At 37.6% G+C, this 22,577-nt stretch overlaps 1 protein-coding gene across 1 annotated transcript in view; it reads left to right on the top strand.

Annotated features, from left to right (window-relative positions):
* Window positions 1-22,577, top strand: part of fndc3ba (fibronectin type III domain containing 3Ba) — a 76,489-nt gene that overhangs the window by 46,978 nt on the left and 6,934 nt on the right. Inside the window, exons 18-21 of the mRNA XM_061896353.1 lie at window positions 514-663; window positions 737-1,017; window positions 4,423-4,641; window positions 19,382-19,548. Coding sequence (XP_061752337.1) covers window positions 514-663; window positions 737-1,017; window positions 4,423-4,641; window positions 19,382-19,548 — 817 coding nt within the window. The remainder of the gene's footprint in view (window positions 1-513; window positions 664-736; window positions 1,018-4,422; window positions 4,642-19,381; window positions 19,549-22,577) is intronic.

Raw genomic sequence — 22,577 nt, 5'->3', positions numbered from 1 at the left:
TTTCAACATGCCGCCACAGACGGAAACACCTCCTAGGTAACACATGAGCCAATCACCACGCCCTACGCCTGCCTGTACCCACCCACTCTGTGCCCTATATAAACCATTGTATGTGAATGCTTCCATTAAAATCTCCTGATGATTGAGGGAACCCCTCATGAAACAGATCTGTAGAGATGAAGTAGTCTTGTGATTTTTCCCACACCTACATATTGCGCTCTACCACGGTATCGAGCACTATTCTCTGGATAATCCAATCAAGACATGTATATATATATATATATATATATATATATATATATATATATATATATATATATATATATATATATATATATATATATATATATATATATATACATACATATATATGTATAAATTAGCTGCTTTGTTTATCGGCTCCAATATGGATTTAAAAATTCATAGAGTACGCCCAGTAATATTTCTGTTGAGTAGCCGCCATAGGGGGCGCTACCGCCACAAATGTATTTCCTGTGTGTTTTCCTCATCCAGAGTCCAGAAGGATCTGGTAGCGACATCTCGGAGTACCGCCTGGAGTGGGGTCGGGAAGACGAGCCCCTGGAGCTCATCTACTGCGGCGCGGCCACCCAGTGTGAAGTGTGGGATCTGATGCCCGCCACACGCTACTGCTGCCGGCTACAGGTGCCTCGCGCCGCTCCGCCGTGCCGCGTCACTTCCCTCAACATTGACGCCATGGCTTTGACTCCCTTACCAGGCTGTCAATCAAGCGGGGGCGGGGCCTCACAGCGAGCAGGTGGGTTTCCAGACGCCGGCGACCGTCCCCGACCCGGTCTCCTCCCTCAGCCTCCTGGACCTCCCGGCCTCCTCCGAGTCGGGCCAGTCGCGGTCCACCTCCTTCCTCCTCAAGTGGGAGGAGCCAATCAGCAACGGGGCGGAGATCTCCTCTTACATCATCTCGGTGGACGAGAGGACCATCACGGTGGAGGCCGCCACAAGTCACCTCATCAGCGGTCTGCAGCCGGACAGCCAGTACAGGTAATGTTTGCTCCACAGAAGATGAAGGACTTGGGTGTCGATGCATTCCAGTCTGATCCAAAAAACACACCCAAAAAGCCAAATACCTCGTTAGCATGCTAGCTATTAGCAGCTAGCTCAGCATTGCAGTGACATTTTGTAGAAAATGAGGATATTTCTGAAGGAATTGTGTGTGAAAGCTCTGATGATGACGTTGGAAATGCTTTGAAAGTTTGAATGTCCAGGAATACTGAAATGTGGTTTGGGAACTAGGGAGAGTTAGTTGGGATGTGCAGGTGTGGACGTTGGAAAGCTGCCAAGAGGTTGACCAATGTGGGAATTGTGCAACTTGGGAACAACCTCCCAGTCTTTTCTAAGGGAATTTGGCTCAAAGAGAGTTTTGTTGGAAATGCAAAAGAATATTCTGTATAAAGATGTCCGATAATGGCTTTTCTGTCGATGTCCCGTCTTCTGTGCTGCGGGCCTCACCTGAAGTACAATGTTGGCTGTTCTAAAGTCACGCTGCCTCCTCACCTGAAGTACAATGTTGGCTGTTCTAAAGTCACGCTGCCTCACCTGAAGTACAATGTTGGCTGTTCTAAAGTCACGCTGCCTCACCTGAAGTACAATGTTGGCTGTTCTAAAGTCACGCTGCCTCACCTGAAGTACAATGTTGGCTGTTCTAAAGTCACGCTGCCTCCTCACCTGAAGTACAATGTTGGCTGTTCTAAAGTCACGCTGCCTCACCTGAAGTACAATGTTGGCTGTTCTAAAGTCACGCTGCCTCATTAACACATTATTATTTGAGATGTCCGATAATGGCTTTTTTGCTGATATCCGATATTCCAATATTGTCCAACTCTTAATTACCAATTCCAAGATCAACCGATACAGATATATACAGTTTTGGAATCAACACATTCTTTTTAGAGATGTCCTATAAAGGCTTTTTTGCCGATATCTGATACTGTCCAACTTTTGATTACCGATTCCGATATCAACCGATACTGATATAAAAAGCCATTATCGGACATCTCTAATAATGTGTTAATTGCACAACTGTACATATCAGTATCAGTTGATATCGGAATTGGTAATAAAGAGTTAGACAATATCGGATATTGGCAAAAAAGTCATTATTGGACATCTCTAATAATAATGTGTTAATTCCACAACTGAGTATATATTTTGGTATCGGTTGATATCGGAATCGGTAATTAAGAGTCGGACAATATCAGATATCGGCAAAAAAGCCATTATCGGACATCTGCCCTAGTGTGTGAATGTTGTCTGTCTGTGTTGGCCCTGCCATGAGGTGGCCACTTGTCCAGGGTGTACCCCGCCTTCCGCCCGATTGTAGCTGAGATAGGCGCCAGCGCCCCCCGTGACCCCAAAAAGGGAATAAGCGGTAGAAAATGGATGGATGGATGTAGTTATCAGCATTAATATTTCTCACTGCCGTGATTGCAAAACAGTGCAGTTACCAGCTGGGCCAGTGGGGGGCAGCATGCAGACACCACCACTGACCTTTGTGATGAGCTGCTAAAGCCCATCCATCCATCCATTTCCTACCGCTTGCCATTTCATTTAAAGGACACTGACACTCTCATCCATTTCAAGTCCATCATCGTATTGGAAAGAACATCTTTGGATGTTAGAGAGTCAGCTTCTTTACTTCCCAGAAATATTATTGCTGACACAATCCCCGAGTGCTCTTCTCATCCTTCTCAAAAGGTGGTTATCTCTAAGTGCGTGTGCGTGTGTGTGTGTGTGTGTGTGTGTGTGTGTGTGTGTGTGTGTGTGTGTGTGTGTGTGTGTGTGTGTGTGTGTGTGTGTGTGTGGGAGGAGTGATTACACACACTTGTTTTCATTCCCAGCTTGTTTGTGTTCCCATGTCACTTTGCTCTCTTGCATAATGGCCACCACTAGGTGTGTGTGTGTGTGTGTGTGTGTGTGTGTGTGTGTGTGTGTGTGTGTGTGTGTGTGTGTGTGTGTGTGTGTGTGTGTGTGTGTGTGTGTGTGTGTGTGTCAGCGTCGCAATGACGGTAATTCCTTGTATTTACTGCAATAGGATACTTGAAATATTATTATTCACAACCTAAATGTATGACTTGCCGGGTGTTTTTCCTCTCGCTTGTGTGTGTTTGTGTGTTTGTGTGTTTGTGTGCGACTATTTGATATTTTGCAATAGTAGTCCCAACACGCAGGAGTCCATAAAAGCTCCCCCCCCCCCCCCCCCCCTGCATCAATGCTTTAATAGGGGACAAAAATAACACAATAAACAGTTGAATCCATTCCATTTCTATAAAGATTATATGTGATCGCTGTGAACCATAACTACCATACACAATATTTAAAAATACTGCATTATTATGTTGCTACTCTGGGTTTTTTTAAGACTTAAAAACTTTAATTGGTGACAAAAGTTCAATTGGGGACGGAGGTATCACAGTGGTCAACATTTAAATCTGTTGTATTAACTCAAAAAGTATATAAAATAATTAACACATTGAAAAACTAATTTTAATATGTAGCCACTAGTTTCATTGGGGACAATAACGGTTTAATAGGGGACAAAAATATTACAATAATAAACAATTCAATACATCATATTATATGTTAAATACGACATGTAATAATTGTAAAACAATTGTTTACTACTGTATAAATTGCTTTATAAAATGTTGATTATTATGCAGCCACTAGTTTGATTGGGGACAATAATGGTTTAATAGGGGACAGCAAATGTCACAATACTAAACATATGAACCCATCGTAATATCTTAGATATTGTATGTAATTGCTGTTAAAAACGTAACTACTGTCTAAAATGATTAACAATGTACATTTTTACTTAGCCACTAGTTTCATTGGGGACAATAACGGTTTAATAGGGGACAGCAAATGTCACAATAATAAACATTTCAACCCATTGTATCATATCTCAAATATTATATGTAATAATTGTAAAAAAAAAAAGTAACTACTGTCTAAAATGATAAATATGTACAGTATTTATAAAAGCAGGGTCTATTGACATAAAAGCAAGATACAAAAGTAATAATAAAGTATAAATTCCATATTGTTGTTTTGCCTGAGCTGCACGACGCTGAGAGAGAGAGAGAAGCTGACTAAATGTCTGCTGCACCTTGGCGGCAGGTGTGTGACTGAGCTGCTGATCACCTCATCAGGTGCAAGGAAGTGAGAGAATAACAACCTTTGCATTTTGGAGCCCATTCCTATTAGCGTCTTTTCCATATTTTGTATTTTGGAGCCCATTCCTATTAGCGTCTTTTCCATATTTTGCATTTTGGAGCCCATTCCTATTAGCGTCTTTTCCATATTTTGATGGCTCATGAAGGCTGGCCAGATATTTCAAAAAGTGTCCGTTTTGATGGGCGTGTTTGGTTTTGTATTTGTCCCCAGCGTACAGATCAAGGCGGTGAACGCCATCGGCTGCGGCCCTCCCAGTCCGCCCCTTCTGGTGAGGACACACCCCCTTCCGCCCGCCCCGCCCCCTCTGGAGTGCTCCGCCGCAGGGCCGCAGAGCCTGAAGCTGAAGTGGGGCGAGAACGCCAGCAACACCCGCGCCCTGCTGGCCGACGACATGTACTACACGCTGCAGATGGAGGACAAAAACCACAGGTGGGGCTCCAAATTGTCTACTTTGCTCACCAAAAACAATGTGGCTAGTAGTCCTAAGTATTCACTAAAAACAAGGCTGAGGTTTTATTTAACCAGTACATTTAATATTTTGCCACTGCAACAATACACACAGTTTGAACAGTAACACTGTTTGAAGATTTAATTATTATTAATAATGATTTCTAAAATAACCTAATATATGTAAAATATTGAAAAAAAATTTAGATTAATCGTCACTAATATTTATACATTGTACACATAAATATTTACGTTGTGGGATATTATGACTTGAATAAAACAAATGGTTACATTTAGTTATAATCCAATGGTGTCATTTGATTTAATTGGTCATTTAAGTGCCATTCACAAAAAAAATACAAAGCAGCTAGTAGGGCTAAGTATTCATTAAAAACAAAGTTGGAGTTTTATTTAATAAGTACATTTAAGATTTTTGTGCCACTGCAACATTATTCACGGTTTGAACAGTAACAATGTTTGAATATTTAATTAATAAGAATGATTTCTAAAATAACTGAATATATGTAAAATATTTACACTTTTTTTTTTCGATTCATCGTTGCTAATATTTATACATTATACACACAAATATTTAAGTTGCAAGATGTTATGAGTTGGATAAATCTAGTTATTACATTTAGTTAAAATCCAATGGTTTCATTTGATTTAATTGGTCATTTAAGCGCTATTCACAAAAAAATAATAATTACAAAGTAGCGTAGTAAGCCCAAGTATTCATTAAAAACAAGGCTAAGGTTTTATTTAATCAGTACATTTAATATTTTGCCACTGCAACATTACACACAGTTTGAACAGTAACACTGTTTAAATATTGAATTAATAATAATGATTTTTAAAATAACCTAATATATATGAAATATTGAGAATTATATTTTTTGATTCATTGTCGCTAATATTTATACATCGTAAACACAAAAAATAGAGTTGCGAGATATTATGAATTGAATAAATCAAATTATTACAGTTAGTTATAATCAAATGGTTTCGTTTGATTTAATTGGTCATTGAAGTGGTATTCACAAAGTAGCGTAGTCGGACTAAGTATTTATAAAAACAAGGCTGGAGTTTTATTTAACAAGTATTTTTAATATTTAATATTTTGCCACAACAACATTACACACAGTTTGAACATTTAATTAAGTGATATTTCATATTAACCATTACTAATAATGGGTCCTTGAATTATGTTTAATGGAAATGAGGAAAATATTTACGAAATCAATGTATTGGTAAAAATGTTTAAGAAATAATACATTAAGTAATAATAATAATCAATAATGTATTATGTAATCAGAGTCTTGAATCATTTCTACAACAACTTAATTTATATAAATTACATTTGAATTTTTTTTTCCCGTTCATTGTCGCTAATATTTATACAAAACTAAAGTTGCAAGATGTTACCAATTGAATAAATGTAATTATTGTGTTTAGTTTAGTTTATTTAATCGGTCATTTAAGTGCTATTCACAGAAAAAAAATAACTCTTAAATGAGCAAACCTCTTTTAATACAAAACCCAAAAGCAGTGAAGTTGTCACGTTGTGTAAATGCTAAATAAAAGCAAAATAGGATGATTTGCAAATCCTTTTCAACTTATTTTCAACTGAATAGACTACAAGACAAGATACTTCATGTTGTTCCAACTGAGAAACTTAAGTTTATTTTGCAAATAATCATTCACTTAGAATTTAATGGCAGCAGCACATTGTCAGAGGGGCATTTTTACCAGTGTGTTACTTGGCCTTTCCTTTGAACAACACTCTGTAAATGTTTGGGAACTGAGGAGACACATTTTTGAGGCTTTTCAGCTTCAATTCTTTCCCATTCTTGCTTGATGTGCAACTTAAGTTGTTCAACAGTCTGGGGTCTCAGGTTTTTAGGCTTCATAATGCGCTACACATTTACAACGGGAGACAGGTCTGGACTACAGGCAGGCCAGTCTAGTACCTGCACTCTTTTACTATGAATCCGCACTGTTGTAACACGTGGCTTGGCATTGTCTTGCTGAAATAAGCAGGGGCGTCCATGATAACGTCGCTTGGATGACAACATATGTTGTTCCAAAAGCTGTATGTACCTTTCAGCATTAATGGTGCCTTCACAGATGTGTAAGTTACCCATGAGCTAGGCACTAATGCACCCCCATACCATCACACATGTGTAAGTTACCCATGCCTTGGGCACTAATACACCCCCATACCATCACACATGTGTAAGTTACCCATGCCTTGGCCACTAATACACCCCCATACCATCACACATGCTGACTACCACACTTTCACCCTACAACAATCACTAATACACTCCCATACCATCACACATGCTGACTACCACACTTTCACCCTACAACAATCACTAATACACCCCCATACCATCACACATGCTGACTACAACACTTTCACCCTACAACAATCACTAATACACCCCCATACCATCACACATGCTGACTACAACACTTTCACCCTACAACAATCACTAATACACCCCCATACCATCACACATGCTGACTACCACACTTTCACCCTACAACAATCACTAATACACCCCCATACCATCACACATGCTGACTACAACACTTTCACCCTACAACAATCACTAATACACCCCCATACCATCACACATGCTGCCTAGAACACTTTCACCCTACAACAATCACTAATACACCCCCATACCATCACACATGCTGACTACCACACTTTCACCCTACAACAATCACTAATACACCCCCATACCATCACACATGCTGCCTAGAACACTTTCACCCTACAACAATCACTAATACACCCCCATACCATCACACATGCTGCCTAGAACACTTTCACCCTACAACAATCACTAATACACCCCCATACCATCACACATGCTGACTACAACAATCACTAATACACCCCCATACCATCACACATGCTGACTACCACACTTTCACCCTACAACAATCACTAATACACCCCCATACCATCACACATGCTGACTACAACAATCACTAATACACCCCCATACCATCACACATGCTGACTAGAACACTTTCACCCTACAACAATCACTAATACACCCCCATACCATCACACATGCTGACTAGAACACTTTCACCCTACAACAATCACTAATACACCCCCATACCATCACACATGCTGACTACAACAATCACTAATACACCCCCATACCATCACACATGCTGACTACCACACTTTCACCCTACAACAATCACTAATACACCCCCATACCATCACACATGCTGACTACAACAATCACTAATACACCCCCATACCATCACACATGCTGACTAGAACACTTTCACCCTACAACAATCACTAATACACCCCCATACCATCACACATGCTGACTAGAACACTTTCACCCTACAACAATCACTAATACACCCCCATACCATCACACATGCTGACTACCACACTTTCACCCTACAACAATCACTAATACACCCCCATACCATCACACATGCTGACTACCACACTTTCACCCTACAACAATCACTAATACACCCCCATACCATCACACATGCTGACTACAACAATCACTAATACACCCCCATACCATCACACATGCTGACTAGAACACTTTCACCCTACAACAATCACTAATACACCCCCATACCATCACACATGCTGACTAGAACACTTTCACCCTACAACAATCACTAATACACCCCCATACCATCACACATGCTGACTACCACACTTTCACCCTACAACAATCACTAATACACCCCCATACCATCACACATGCTGACTACAACAATCACTAATACACCCCCATACCATCACACATGCTGACTACAACACTTTCACCCTACAACAATCACTAATACACCCCCATACCATCACACATGCTGACTACAACACTTTCACCCTACAACAATCACTAATACACCCCCATACCATCACACATGCTGACTAGAACACTTTCACCCTACAACAATCACTAATATACCCCCATACCATCACACATGCTGACTACAACACTTTCACCCTACAACAATCACTAATACACCCCCATACCATCACACATGCTGACTAGAACACTTTCACCCTACAACAATCACTAATACACCCCCATACCATCACACATGCTGACTACCACACTTTCACCCTACAACAATCACTAATACACCCCCATACCATCACACATGCTGACTACCACACTTTCACCCTACAACAATCACTAATACACCCCCATACCATCACACATGCTGACTACAACAATCACTAATACACCCCCATACCATCACACATGCTGACTACCACACTTTCACCCTACAACAATCACTAATACACCCCCATACCATCACACATGCTGACTACAACAATCACTAATACACCCCCATACCATCACACATGCTGACTACAACACTTTCACCCTACAACAATCACTAATACACCCCCATACCATCACACATGCTGACTACAACACTTTCACCCTACAACAATCACTAATACACCCCCATACCATCACACATGCTGACTAGAACACTTTCACCCTACAACAATCACTAATACACCCCCATACCATCACACATGCTGACTACAACACTTTCACCCTACAACAATCACTAATACACTCCCATACCATCACACATGCTGCCTAGAACACTTTCACCCTACAACAATCACTAATACACCCCCATACCATCACACATGCTGACTAGAACACTTTCACCCTACAACAATCACTAATACACCCCCATACCATCACACATGCTGACTACAACACTTTCACCCTACAACAATCACTAATACACTCCCATACCATCACACATGCTGACTACAACACTTTCACCCTACAACAATCACTAATACACCCCCATACCATCACACATGCTGACTACAACACTTTCACCCTACAACAATCACTAATACACCCCCATACCATCACACATGCTGACTACAACACTTTCACCCTACAACAATCACTAATACACCCCCATACCATCACACATGCTGACTACAACAATCACTAATACACCCCCATACCATCACAACAATCCGGATGGTTATTTTCCTCTTTGTTCCGGACGACACCACGTCCACACTTTGCAAAACAACAATTTGGAATGTGGCCCGGGTAGACCACAGAACAGTTTTTGCATGAGTCCATCTTAGGGAGACACTATCTCAGTACTTTTTATGGAATCAAAAGATCTACGCAAGTTGAAATATCACAAATCAATTGTAAGAATGTTCTATAAAAACATGTTTTGTGAAATTGTAAGCAGCCAAAGACAAGTGGGTTTTGTGCTCCATCACAGACATAACATTAGGTACACCATTATGCTCACTTTCACTTTACTGCCAGACTTCATTATTAAGTGTTGCTAACGATCATTAAACATTTAATCCAACACCGTGTTTAGGATGTTATACATAATTATGTTCAGTCAAAATGTCACAAGCCAGTCTTTGTCCTCGTGAAAAGATCTGATTGGTGATTAGATTGTGCAGGCGTGCCTAATGATATGACCTTGGTAGTGAAAGTGAAAGTGAAAGTGAATCCCTCTCACCTCTTCCTCCCGCACGTCTGCTGGTCAATAGTCGAGCCAGAAGGTCAATACTATGCGGAACCTGAGCAGCTCGTGTGTGTGTGTGTGTGTGTGTGTGTGTGTGTGTGTGTGTGTGTGTGAGTGAGAGATAACCACATGTACTACAGACGAGGCACGTTAAGGCCAACGTTGCCAATCAGACTTGAGGGCAAAGCGAGCTAGCGGCGTATATAAATGGCCGCCGCATGTGGACTTTCTTTTTTTGCTGCCACGGGGAAGAACTAACGAGGAGGACATTTAAAGCGAGCACCGCCTCCTCCTGTCAGAGCGTTGGCAACACGGCCGCCGTCACCTTTTGACAGCCTTCCGCTCGCTCTAATTGAGCAGATGGCACTGATTGCACTCCATTTATTTAGTCCCATGATTTTCCAAAACAACTCCGTATGTTAGGAGTCCTCTTTTGAGCATTTCCTCCTAGAGACTTTGACACAATGATCCCAAACCAAAATCACACATTTTAGAGGGATGGACGATGATGAATTACGACGCATGTTGGCGAAGAACAAAAGATTGTGGGCGGGGCAAGGGGACAAACTTTGATGATCAGGAAGTCAGCCATTTTTGGTCCAAAGTCAGGAGTCATATGTTGACCAACTCCTCCTACAGACTTTGTCCAATTAATCCCAAAGTAAAACGACACACTTTATTTAGAGCAGGGGTCTCAAACTGAAGGGAGCTGGGGGCCACTGGGTGCAGAAACTGGGGGACGCTGGGTGCAGAAACTGGGGGCCACTGGGTGCAGAAACTGGGGGCCACTGGGTGCAGAAACTGGGGGAGGCTGGGACGCAAGAAAAGATGTCTTCAAAAATCTAACATGCACTTTTTAATGAATGTCTTTCCCGCCCTTGCAACATACTTGACAACCCTCACCATTTGTCCAGAAGACTCCTGAGTGTCAGTGCACCTCCCGACAATCTACCACTGCAACCATTCTCACCAATTTGTCACAATTCTCACCCGGCCGACATTATTAAGAAGGACTGTCGTGCCTGCACTGTCTTTAACGTCCTCTACAACACTGCTTCTCAACCTTTTTTCACTCATGTAACCCCTGGCAACATCTTTTTAAGTCAAGTATCCCCTCATCACAGCAAAAAGAGATAAAGAAGTAAAATACAGCACTATGTCATCACTTTATGATTTATTAAATTGTATAACAGTGCAAAATATTGCTCATTTGTAGTGGTCTTTCTTCCACTATTTGGAAAAAAAAGATATAAAAATAACTTGTTGAAAAATAAAGAAGTGATTGAATGCTAAATGCATATTTCTCCACATAGAAGTAATCATCAACTTAAAGTGCCCTCTTTGGGGATTGTAATAGAGATCCATCTGGATTCATCAACTTACTTATAAACATTTCTTCACAAAAAAAGAAATCTTTAACATCAATATTTATGCAACATGTCCACAAAAAATCTAGCTGTCAACACTGAATATTGCATTGTTGTATTTTTTCCCACAGTTTATGAACTTACATTCATATTTTGTTGAAGTATTATTCAATAAATATATTTATAAAGGAATTATGAATTGATGCTATTTTATAAAATCTTTTTTAAAAATCTCACGTAGCCCCATTTGAGAACCACAGCTCTACAAAATGTCATCATGTCCGCTTCTACATTTCACAACCAGCGTGCTGTTTTAGTAACATGTCGTGCGAGACTTGTGCAGATTCACGTAAGAGACTGCAGGACGTACTTGGTCAACAGCCATACAGGTCACACTGAGGGTGGCCGTATAAACAACTTTGACACTGTAACAAATATGCGCCACACTGTGAACCCACACCAAACAAGAATGACAAACGCATTTTGGGAGAACATCCGCACCCTGGATGCCCTGAAATGCAGGGGTCTCCTGGGAAAATTGCGAGCGTAGGTAAGTGTGATGCTTTCAAGCGCCGTCCATGCGTTCGTATTAAACTTGCGGGCCGCACTAACATTAAATTGTCAGATCAAGGTGCGGGGCCGCAAAATAAAGTCTCACGGGCCGCGTGTTTGAGACCCCTGGCGTAGACCTAAAGATGTGGGCGGGGTTTGCGGACAAACTTTTATGATCGGAAAGTCAGCCGTTTTTGGGCTAAAGTCAGGAGTCCTATTTCGACCAAATCCTCCTGGAGACTTTGACCAAGTCATCCCAAACTAAAATGACACATTTTAGAGGGATGGACGATGAGGAATCACGAAACATGTTGGTGAAGACCGGCACAGGTGGGCGGGGCATGGGGACAAACTTTGAAGTCAGGAGTCGTATTTTATCTGTTTTCATATTCCAAGCAAATGGAATATTAGAACACGTGCTCACTTTTGTCAAATAAAGGATGGATTTGTTTATTTTATTGAGTGGAATCGCTCAGGAAAGACCCTCTGTGTCGGAAGTGTTTGGTGTGGAAGAATCCCATGAGTGGAATCGTTCAGGAAAGACCCTCTGTGTGGAAGAATCCCATCAAATTTGCCGCCATGAGCATAAAGGTGATAATGATAATATTATTAATGATAATGATAATCTTCTTTTTGCTTGGGTGGCGGCACCTTGCATGTTGGAAATAAATCCAAATCAAAGTCTAAGCCTTTATTGCAATAAATGATTGTTCCTTTCCATTCTTGGACTTTTGCGGGAGCCCTGAAACAATCAAACACATGACTTTACTGAAACAATCAAACACATGACTTTACTGAAACAATCAAACACATGACTTTACTGAAACAATCAAACACTTGACTTTACTGAAACAATCAAACACTTGACTTTACTGAAACAATCAAACACTTGACTTTACTGAAACAATCAAACACTTGACTTTACTGAAACAATCAAACACTTGACTTTACTGAAACAATCAAACACTTGACTTTGAAAGCAAACATGAAACAGCCCACAGTCAAATTGTGCAAATGTAATTTCCCCCTTCAGGCCGACACACCTTTCAATATGAATGTTTGCTGGCCTCATGCATTTTTATTCCTCTCATTTGATTCCAAGGAGCTCAACTTCCTCCCCACTCGGCCTCAGGAGGAATTAAACTTCCTCAATAACTCCTCAAGGTCATTGGGACTATTTATTAGGTACAGCGGCAAGAGTCTTACCTGAAATTCTCAAAACTAAGATTCTTCCCTAAATCCCCAAAGCTCCATTAACTGCCACACCTCAAATAAATCAAATCAATACATGACTAAAAAACATTAAGTCTTGCTAACTGAACACTGGGGAATGTTATTACATTTTAGTTCCTTCAACAATTCTAATCCATTATCCCAATATACCGCTTTCAGTTAAGGTTATTAAAATAGTCTATCTTTTACAATGCATATTATTTGAGTATTATATTCTTAATTTGATGTATTATTTGGTCAGGGACAGTGCAGTGCACATTATTACATGTATTTATGGCATAATAACATTATTAATGTGTGTACATATGACATTTACAGTACATATATGTTCACAAGGCTACTTACAGTGAAGGTGTATCGTAAATACAATAGAAGTATAGATCTAAATAACAGCTGATACATTATTAATTAAAAGAATATTTAAAATTGTGAAAATGGTAAAAATAAGTTTTCAATGAATAAATAAATATTTTATCCACTTAATAAACTCATGTATATGAATACATATAATATTGGTTTAATTTCATTTGCAAGAAAAAGTACCAAATTTGTGGTATGAATACTTTTAGAATTACATTATTTGCAGCATTTTTTATTGACATTTTTACTTCATAAATGTGTACAGAATGTGATAATATTGTTTTGCACTTACAAAGTGATGTTCACAAAGCAAAATAATGTATAGTTCACTTTATTAATTCATGTATTAACCATTATTTGAATACATATAATGTTGCATGAATTTAATTTGAAAGAAAAATTTGCAAATTTGTTATACAAATATTTTTAGAATAAAATTATTCGCAGCATTTTTATGACGTCTTTACTTTAATAATATTTTGCACGTAGAAAGTGCTGCTCACAAAGCAAATCAATATATATTTTATTTATTAATTCATGTATTAATCATTATTTGAATAGATAGCATATAGCGTTAATTTAATTTGCAAGAAAAAAATTAAACATTTTTGTAATGGCAACATTTTTAAATTATATCATTTACAGAATTTCAATGACATTATTTTCATTTTATAATTGTTCACAAAATGTGATATTATTTTTCATGTATAAAGTGCTGTTCACAAAGCAAATTAATATGTAATTAATTTTATTAATTTATGTATTAACTATTTTTTGAATTGATATTATATATTGTTAATTTAGAGTTGCAAGAAAAAGTGAAATTATTGTTATGGAAATATTTTTAAAACTATATTATGTGCAGAATTTCAATGGCATTATTTTAACTTTATAAATGTGCATAAAATGTGATATTATTTTAAGCAAATGAATATATATTTCCCTTTATTAATTCATCTATTAATCCTTATTTGAAGAGATAGAATGTTGCACTAATTTATTTTGCAAGAAAAAGTACAAAATTTGTCATATCAATATTTTTAGAACTACATTTTATGCAGCATTTTTATGACATTTTTACTTTTTAAATGTGATGATAATACCTTGCACTTATAAAGTGCTGTTGACCAAGCAAATTAATCTGTATTTCATTTATTAATTCATGTGTTAACCATTATTCGAATCGATATTACAAGCGTTCATTTAATTTGCAAGAAAAAGTCAACATTTTGTTGTGTTGACTTTAGAAATGTGTACAAAATGTGATAAGATTTTTTTGCACTTATAAAGTGATGTTCACAAAGCAAATTAATATATATTTTATTCATTAATTCATGTGTTAACCATTATTTGAATAGATATTATATAGTGTTAATTTAATTAGCAAGAAAAATTCATATTGTTATTATGGAAAAAAATTTAAAACTATCATTTACAGAATTCCAATGACATTCTTTTGATTTTATAAATGTGCACAAAATGTGATGTTGTTTTGTACTTGTAAAGTGCTGTTCACGACGCAAATGATTATATATTTCACTTTATTAATTCATGTGTTAACCATTATCTGAATAGATATTATATAGTGTTCATTTAATTTGCAAGAACAAGTGAAATGTTTGTGATGGAAACATTTTTAAAACTATCATTTACAGAATTTCAATGACATTTTTTGGACTTTATAAATGTGATAATATTGTTTTGGGTTCATTAAGTGTTATTCACAAAGGAAAATAAATCATACAAAGCTGCTATGTGCAAGAATGATCATGAGGATTTATCAAAAATAATACTGATTATAAAATGTTGATTTGAGGATTTAATATTGAAAAACCACTTTTTTGTTGGATGAAAAAAGGAAGGCGAATGGTGTTCACTTTGCAGACATTTCAAGTTGTATTTATTTACCTCCCCTCTGGCGCCCGACACCTGGCCTGCGCTGGACGGTCTCCATGGCAACGTGTGTGGACGTCCAGGCCGTCACATGGCGTAAGCAGCAGTTGGCGTTGAACAGAAGAAAAATAGCGGCGAGCCGTTCCTCACCTCGCGGTTAATTGGGGCGCCGCTCGTCTGCTATGAAGTGTTCGCCGCTGATGAAGAAGGATTGTTGGGCTCAGAGAGAGGTCACCAACCGCTGCTTTGTGCCGTGTGGTTGTGGTCTTTATTTGGAAGACACGCCACTATTGCACGACTCAAGGTGTTTGACGAGGGCTGAAAGAAGCAGAGTCCACTTCATCTTGTTGCACTTATTGGAAAATACTGCAAACTCCTCAAGATGACAGAAAGTAGGAGAGACTGGGGGCAAAGAAACATGAATGCATGGCCACCTCCATCTTATATTGATCCTATGTTTAATCGTCAAATCAATTAATGACACACGTATATACATATGTATTTACAATTACACATTTAATTGGGTGTTTGATGCCAATTATAATCAATTAATCCAATTGTAGTCAATTGAGACATTTCATGATGGATTTTAATACCAATTATAATCATTTAATGACACATTTTTATTATGTGTTTGATTCCAATTACCAACACAATCTTATTGTGTAGCAAATTACAATTATAATCAATGGAGACATTTATTTATGTGTTTAATTCCAATTTCAATATATAAGTTATGTATTTAATTTCAATTGTAGTCAATGGAGACATTTCATAATCTATTTACAATTATAATCATTAAATGACACATTTTATTAGGTGTTAATTCCAATTATAATCAATTAACACGTTTAATTGTGTATTTAATTCCAAATATAATCAATTGAGACTTGTAATTGTGTATTTAATTCCATTTCCACATTTAATTATGTACTTAATTATGTATGTAATTGCATTTACACATTTAATTACGTCATTAATTATGTATTTAAACCCATTTACACATTTAATGATGTACTTAATTATGTATTTAATTCCATTTACACATTTAATTATGTACTTTTGTATGTATTTAGTTCCATTTACACATTTAATTGTCTATTTAATTCCAATTATAATCACTTGAGACATTTAAGTATGTCTTTATTTCCAATTATAATCAACTGAGACATTTAACTATATACTTAATTGCGTATTTAATTCCACTTTCACATTTAATTATGTATCCAATTTCCAATTATAATCAATTAACACATTTAATTTATGTGTTTAATTTCAATTGTAATCAATTGAGATATTTAATTGTGTATTTAATGATGTATTTTATTCCAATTGTAATCAATTAATTACACATGTATTTATGTATTCCAATTAAAGTCAATTGAAATATTTCATGATGTATTTATTCCAATTATAATCAATTACCACATTTAATTATGTATCTAATTCCAATTATAATCAATTGAGACATTTAATTGTGTATCTAATTCCAATTATAATAATTTACCACATTTAATTATGTTTTCAATGTCAATTATGATCAATTAAGACATTTAATTGTGTATCTAATTCCAATTATAATCAATTACCACATTTAATTATGTATCTAATTCCAATTATAATCAATTGAGACATTTAATTGTGTATATAATTCCATTTCCACATTTAATTATGTACTTAATTATGTATGTAATTGCATTTACACATTTAATTACGTCATTAATGATGTATTTAAACCCATTTACACATTTAATTACGTCATTAATTATGTATTTAAACCCATTTACACATTTAATGATGTACTTAATGATGTATTTAATTCCATTTACACATTTAATTATGTACTTTTGTATGTATTTAGTTCCATTTACACGTTTAATTGTCTATTTAATTCCAATTATAATCACTTGAAACATTTAAGTATGTCTTTATTTCCAATTATAATCAACTGAGACATTTAACTATATACTTAATTGCGTATTTAATTCCACTTTCACATTTAATTATGTATCCAATTTCCAATTATGATCAATTAACACATTTAATTTATGTGTTTAATTTCAATTGTAATCAATTGAGATATTTAATGATGTATTTTATTCCAATTGTAATCAATTAATTACACATGTATTTATGTATTCCAATTAAAGTCAATTGAAATATTTCATGATGTATTTATTCCAATTATAATCAATTACCACATTTAATTATGTATCTAATTCCAATTGTAATCAATTGAGACATTTAATTGTGTATATAATTCCAATTATAATCCATTGAGACATTTAATTGTGTATCTAATTCCAATTATAATAATTTACCACATTTAATTATGTTTTCAATGTCAATTATGATCAATTGAGACATTTAATTGTGTATCTAATTCCAATTATAATCATTTACCACGTTTGTTTTCAATGTCAATTATAATCAATTGAGACATTTAATTATGTATCTAATTCCAATTATAATCATTTACCACATTTAATTATGTTTTCAATGTCAATTATAATCCGTTAACACATTTATTAATCGTGTACTTAGTTCCAATTATAATTAATCTAGACATTTATTTATGTATTTATTATGTTTTTAATTCCAAATATAATCAATTGAGACATTTAATTATGTATCTAATTCCAATTATAATCAGTTAACGTTTAATTATGTATTTAATTCCAATTATAATCAATTGAGACATTTAATTATGTATTTCATTCCAATTATAATCAATGAATTAGACTTTAATTATGTATAAAATTGCAATTATAGTCAATTGAGACATTTCCTGATGTGTTTAATTCCAATTATAATCACTTGATGGCACATTTATTTGTGTATTTAATTCCAATTATAATCAATTAATGATACAGTTCATTTAATTCCAATCATAATCACTTAATGGCACATTTATTTGTGTATTCATTTCCAATTAAAATTAATGAATGACACAATTCCAATTATAACCAATGACACTTTTAAGCAATCATTTCGAGCGTTATTGATTGATTTCTTTTTTTTTTTACCCTCTTCTGTTTTTGTGCATGTTGAGAACCCCCAAAATAGAAAGAATTACACGTGAAAAAAGGGTGTAATTTACAAAGGTTATTGTGTTGAGGATGTCATTAATAAAGTGATGATTTAGTAATGAAAAAAGAGTTGGCCAAGTGGTGTAATAAAGGCAGCGTGAATAAATGAAACAAAGTGCAAGAGTCAGCATTATGGCAGCGTGAATAAATGAAACAAAGTGCAAGAGTCAGCATTATGGCAGCGTGAATAAATGAAACAAAGTGCAAGAGTCAGCATTATGGCAGCGTGAATAAATGAAACAAAGTGCAAGAGTCAGCATTATGGCAGCGTGAATAAATGAAACAAAGTGCAAGAGTCAGCATTATGGCAGCGTGAATAAATGAAACAAAGTGCAAGAGTCAGCATTATGGCAGCGTGAATAAATGAAACAAAGTGCAAGAGTCAGCATTATGGCAGCGTGAATAAATGAAACAAAGTGCAAGAGTCAGCATTATGGCAGCGTGAATAAATGAAACAAAGTGCAAGAGTCAGCATTATGGCAGCGTGAATAAATGAAACAAAGTGCAAGAGTCAGCATTATGGCAGCGTGAATAAATGAAACAAAGTGCAAGAGTCAGCATTATGAAGAGCTCATCAGGAGTTGTGACTTCACTCATCTTTGCTCTTTCGTCTTCATTGTCGTCGTCCATCACCGTGTCCTTCCCTGACTCAACTGGCCCTCTTTTTCTTTTCCCGCCCGGCAGGTTCGTCAACATCTACCGGGGTCCGAGTCACACCTACAAGGTGCAGAGGCTGACGGAGTCCAGCAGCTACACCTTCAGAATACAAGCAGTCAGCGATGCCGGCGAGGGACCTTTCTCTGAGGACCACACCTTCTGCACCACCAAGTCTGTGCCTCCCGCCCTCAAAGGTACTCAACTCAACTGGGAGATGCTCGCTGGTCCTCTACAATCTCTTCATACCCTTTTTTCCGGACTGTGGGGCGCACTTACAATCCTTAAACCCCACAGTGCGCCTTGTAACCCGCTGCGCCGAATGGAAGAAATAAGTCTGGTTGAACTTACCAACCTCGGAGCTATTTTATTTGATATATGGTGTAATGACAAGTGTGACTTTTGATTGATTTATTGAAACTTTTATCAGTAGATTGCACAGTACAGTACATATTCCGTACAATTGACCACTAAATGGTATCACTCGAATACGTTTTTCAACTTGTTTAAGTCGGGGTCCACCTTCATCAATTCATGGTATGGAAATGATTTCTTGTCAATTCTTAACATGCACAAGACTCATAAGAACTGAAAAGTACATTTTGGCCACAGTCCCACTAAGAGCAGACATACGTTACAGGGAGACAAGACAGGACCACCAACAGATCAGCCATTTTTATGGTGCTCCTTAAAAAAGGTGGGAAAAAGGTGATATTGGAAAAGGGGAGAAGAGTAAAGAAAATATCAGTCAAAGGCTGGACCCCCGGGAGGGGGTCCAGGCTGAGTCCAAGGGAAAAAAACTAATTTGTAATGCACACATTACAAATGAGTGGGGGGGGAGTTGGAGGCCTGGATGGCCCCAAGGGGAAAAACTAGCAGAAGTGAAGGCGTGGGGTGGGGGGAAGGGAGGTGTGTGCCCAATTGTCTTGGGTGTGATGGTGTAATGTTTTTGTAGACTGAGCCCGATCTGAAAAAGTTTTGACTCTAGGTGTCGTTGAGAAGGGAGGGAGGTCAAAAGCGTCCATCATTGAGGTGTCCTCGGGGGTGTTTTTCAGAACAGCCTGGCGTCAAGGCCATTCAAGGGAATCAAATCGTTGATTAGGATGTTTGTTTTTCACGAACAGACAAAACAGTTGCTTGTCTGTTCTAAGTCCATGCCGTCTCTCTCAAATTCAATTCAATCTTCCTTTTCAGCAAACTTATTCATGATGTGATCCATCCTGTATTTAGTTCAGAAATCGCCACAGTCTGTGTTCCCACAGCCCGGCCCAAACCTTCCATTGCGACGAACAGCCTTTGGGCTCCTTGAGTGGCTGCCATCCTCTTACGGATTTGACGATACACCAGAGCAAAGCCCAGCCCAATCAGCAGGTGCCCCGCAATCACGGTTCCAAATAGGTAGATGTCTTCCACGTCCTTGATGGAAAGGACTGAGAGGCACATGATTCTCCATTTATCCCAGGAGTCTCTCACGTACCCCGCAGCAATGGTTCAAGCAGGGCCGCCAGGCTCCCCCAAACCTCTTTTCCTCGTCGAAAACACTTCGTTAATTGCATCGAGAGTCCAGCTGATCATTTTCATGTCTGATGTTTGGATTTGAGGACAGCTCAAAGAAAGAGGCTTCAAAAAAGTTCAGACAAGACAAAAACAAAGAGAGATAGCTGGGAAAGGAGGGAGTGGAGAAAAATGCGACCGCCCTCACCAGAGGCAAGACAGAAAGGCATGACCAGATGATGGCAGTCAAACATAAGAGATACGTGCAGGCTGCACTACGATGGCAATATGACCAACGTTTGATATGTTCCATTTAAAACAAGGGTCTCAGACACGCGGAGACGTTATTTCGCGGCCCCCACCATAATATGAAAGTTTAATGTTAGTGCAGCCCGCCAGTTTTATATAAATGGCGCTTGACAGCGTTGTGTGCGGAGCTGAAGGAATCCACCAATCACGGTGTGGTATGTGGCTCTCGAGGGCCAAACACTGACGTCACTTGCGTGATGCAAGCAGAGAAATGCAAAGGCTCCAAAATGGCTCTTTCAACGTTCTGGGTGGCCTACCCCTGCGTTAGTGGAAAAGCGGCAAATGAGTGAAAGCGACAAACACATTGCCATGGAGACGAGGGTTTTCTTACGTACCTGGCTGCAGTCACACCGCCACACCTGTCCGTCAGTAATAACAGTCCCTGATAACCTGGACCAATTTAAACCATTATTTGTTTGTTTTTTGTTTAATTTGCATGGCCTCACACGATGAACACTAAATATGTTTCTATATGAACCCGGATAACACTCCGGGAGCCCTCACTTTTTTCTGCTCGCTACTTATCCGCCGACCGCTGTGTTGCTGTAGGGAGGAAAAGCGGAACAACACACATTGCGGAAATAACATTATTCTCCGCGCGTGGGATAAATATAAGTATGTTCCACAGATAAAGTTGTGGTGCACAAGGAATACGATTTGATACGTCATCATACAACTAGACATGCTGAGGAGTATGCAAAAAAAAAAATTAAGGAATCTTTTCTTGCGGCCCAGCCTCACTTAGACTCTGCGTCCAGTGGCCCCCAGGTGAATTGAGTTTGAGACCCCTGATTTAAAATTTAGAACATTACACGGCGCTCAAAAATCTTATCAAAATGTTTTAGTAGGACTTTGGCAAGCTATGAAGCCACACCGCTTGATGGATTGTACTGTGCTTCAATATGAGAATATTATTATGCTGGGTGTATAAGGTAAGACATATTATTAATGATGGATTGTACTGTGCTTCAACATGGGAGTATTATTATGCTGGGTGTATAAGGTAAGACATATTATTAATGATGGATTGTACTGTGCTTCAATATGAGAGTATTATTATGCTGGGTGTATAAGGTAAGACATATTATTAATGATGGATTGTACTGTGCTTCAATATGAGAATATTATTATGCTGGGTGTATAAGGTAAGACATATTATTAATGATGGATTGTACTGTGCTTCAATATGAGAGTATTATTATGCTGGGTGTATAAAGTAAGACATATTATTAATGATGGATTGTACTGTGCTTCAATATGAGAATATTATTATGCTGGGTGTAGAAGGTAAGACATATTATTAATGATGGATTGTACTGTGCTTCAATATGAGAATATTATTATGCTGGGTGTAGAAGGTAAGACATATTATTAATGATGGATTGTACTGTGCTTCAATATGAGAATATTATTATGCTGGGTG

The sequence above is a fragment of the Nerophis ophidion genome, linkage group LG03 (genome assembly GCF_033978795.1).
Source record: "Nerophis ophidion isolate RoL-2023_Sa linkage group LG03, RoL_Noph_v1.0, whole genome shotgun sequence".
In the NCBI taxonomy this organism is placed as follows: Eukaryota; Metazoa; Chordata; class Actinopteri; order Syngnathiformes; family Syngnathidae; genus Nerophis; species Nerophis ophidion.
Note: the sequence above shows the minus strand (reverse complement) of the source record. Positions and strands in the feature narration are given on the sequence as shown.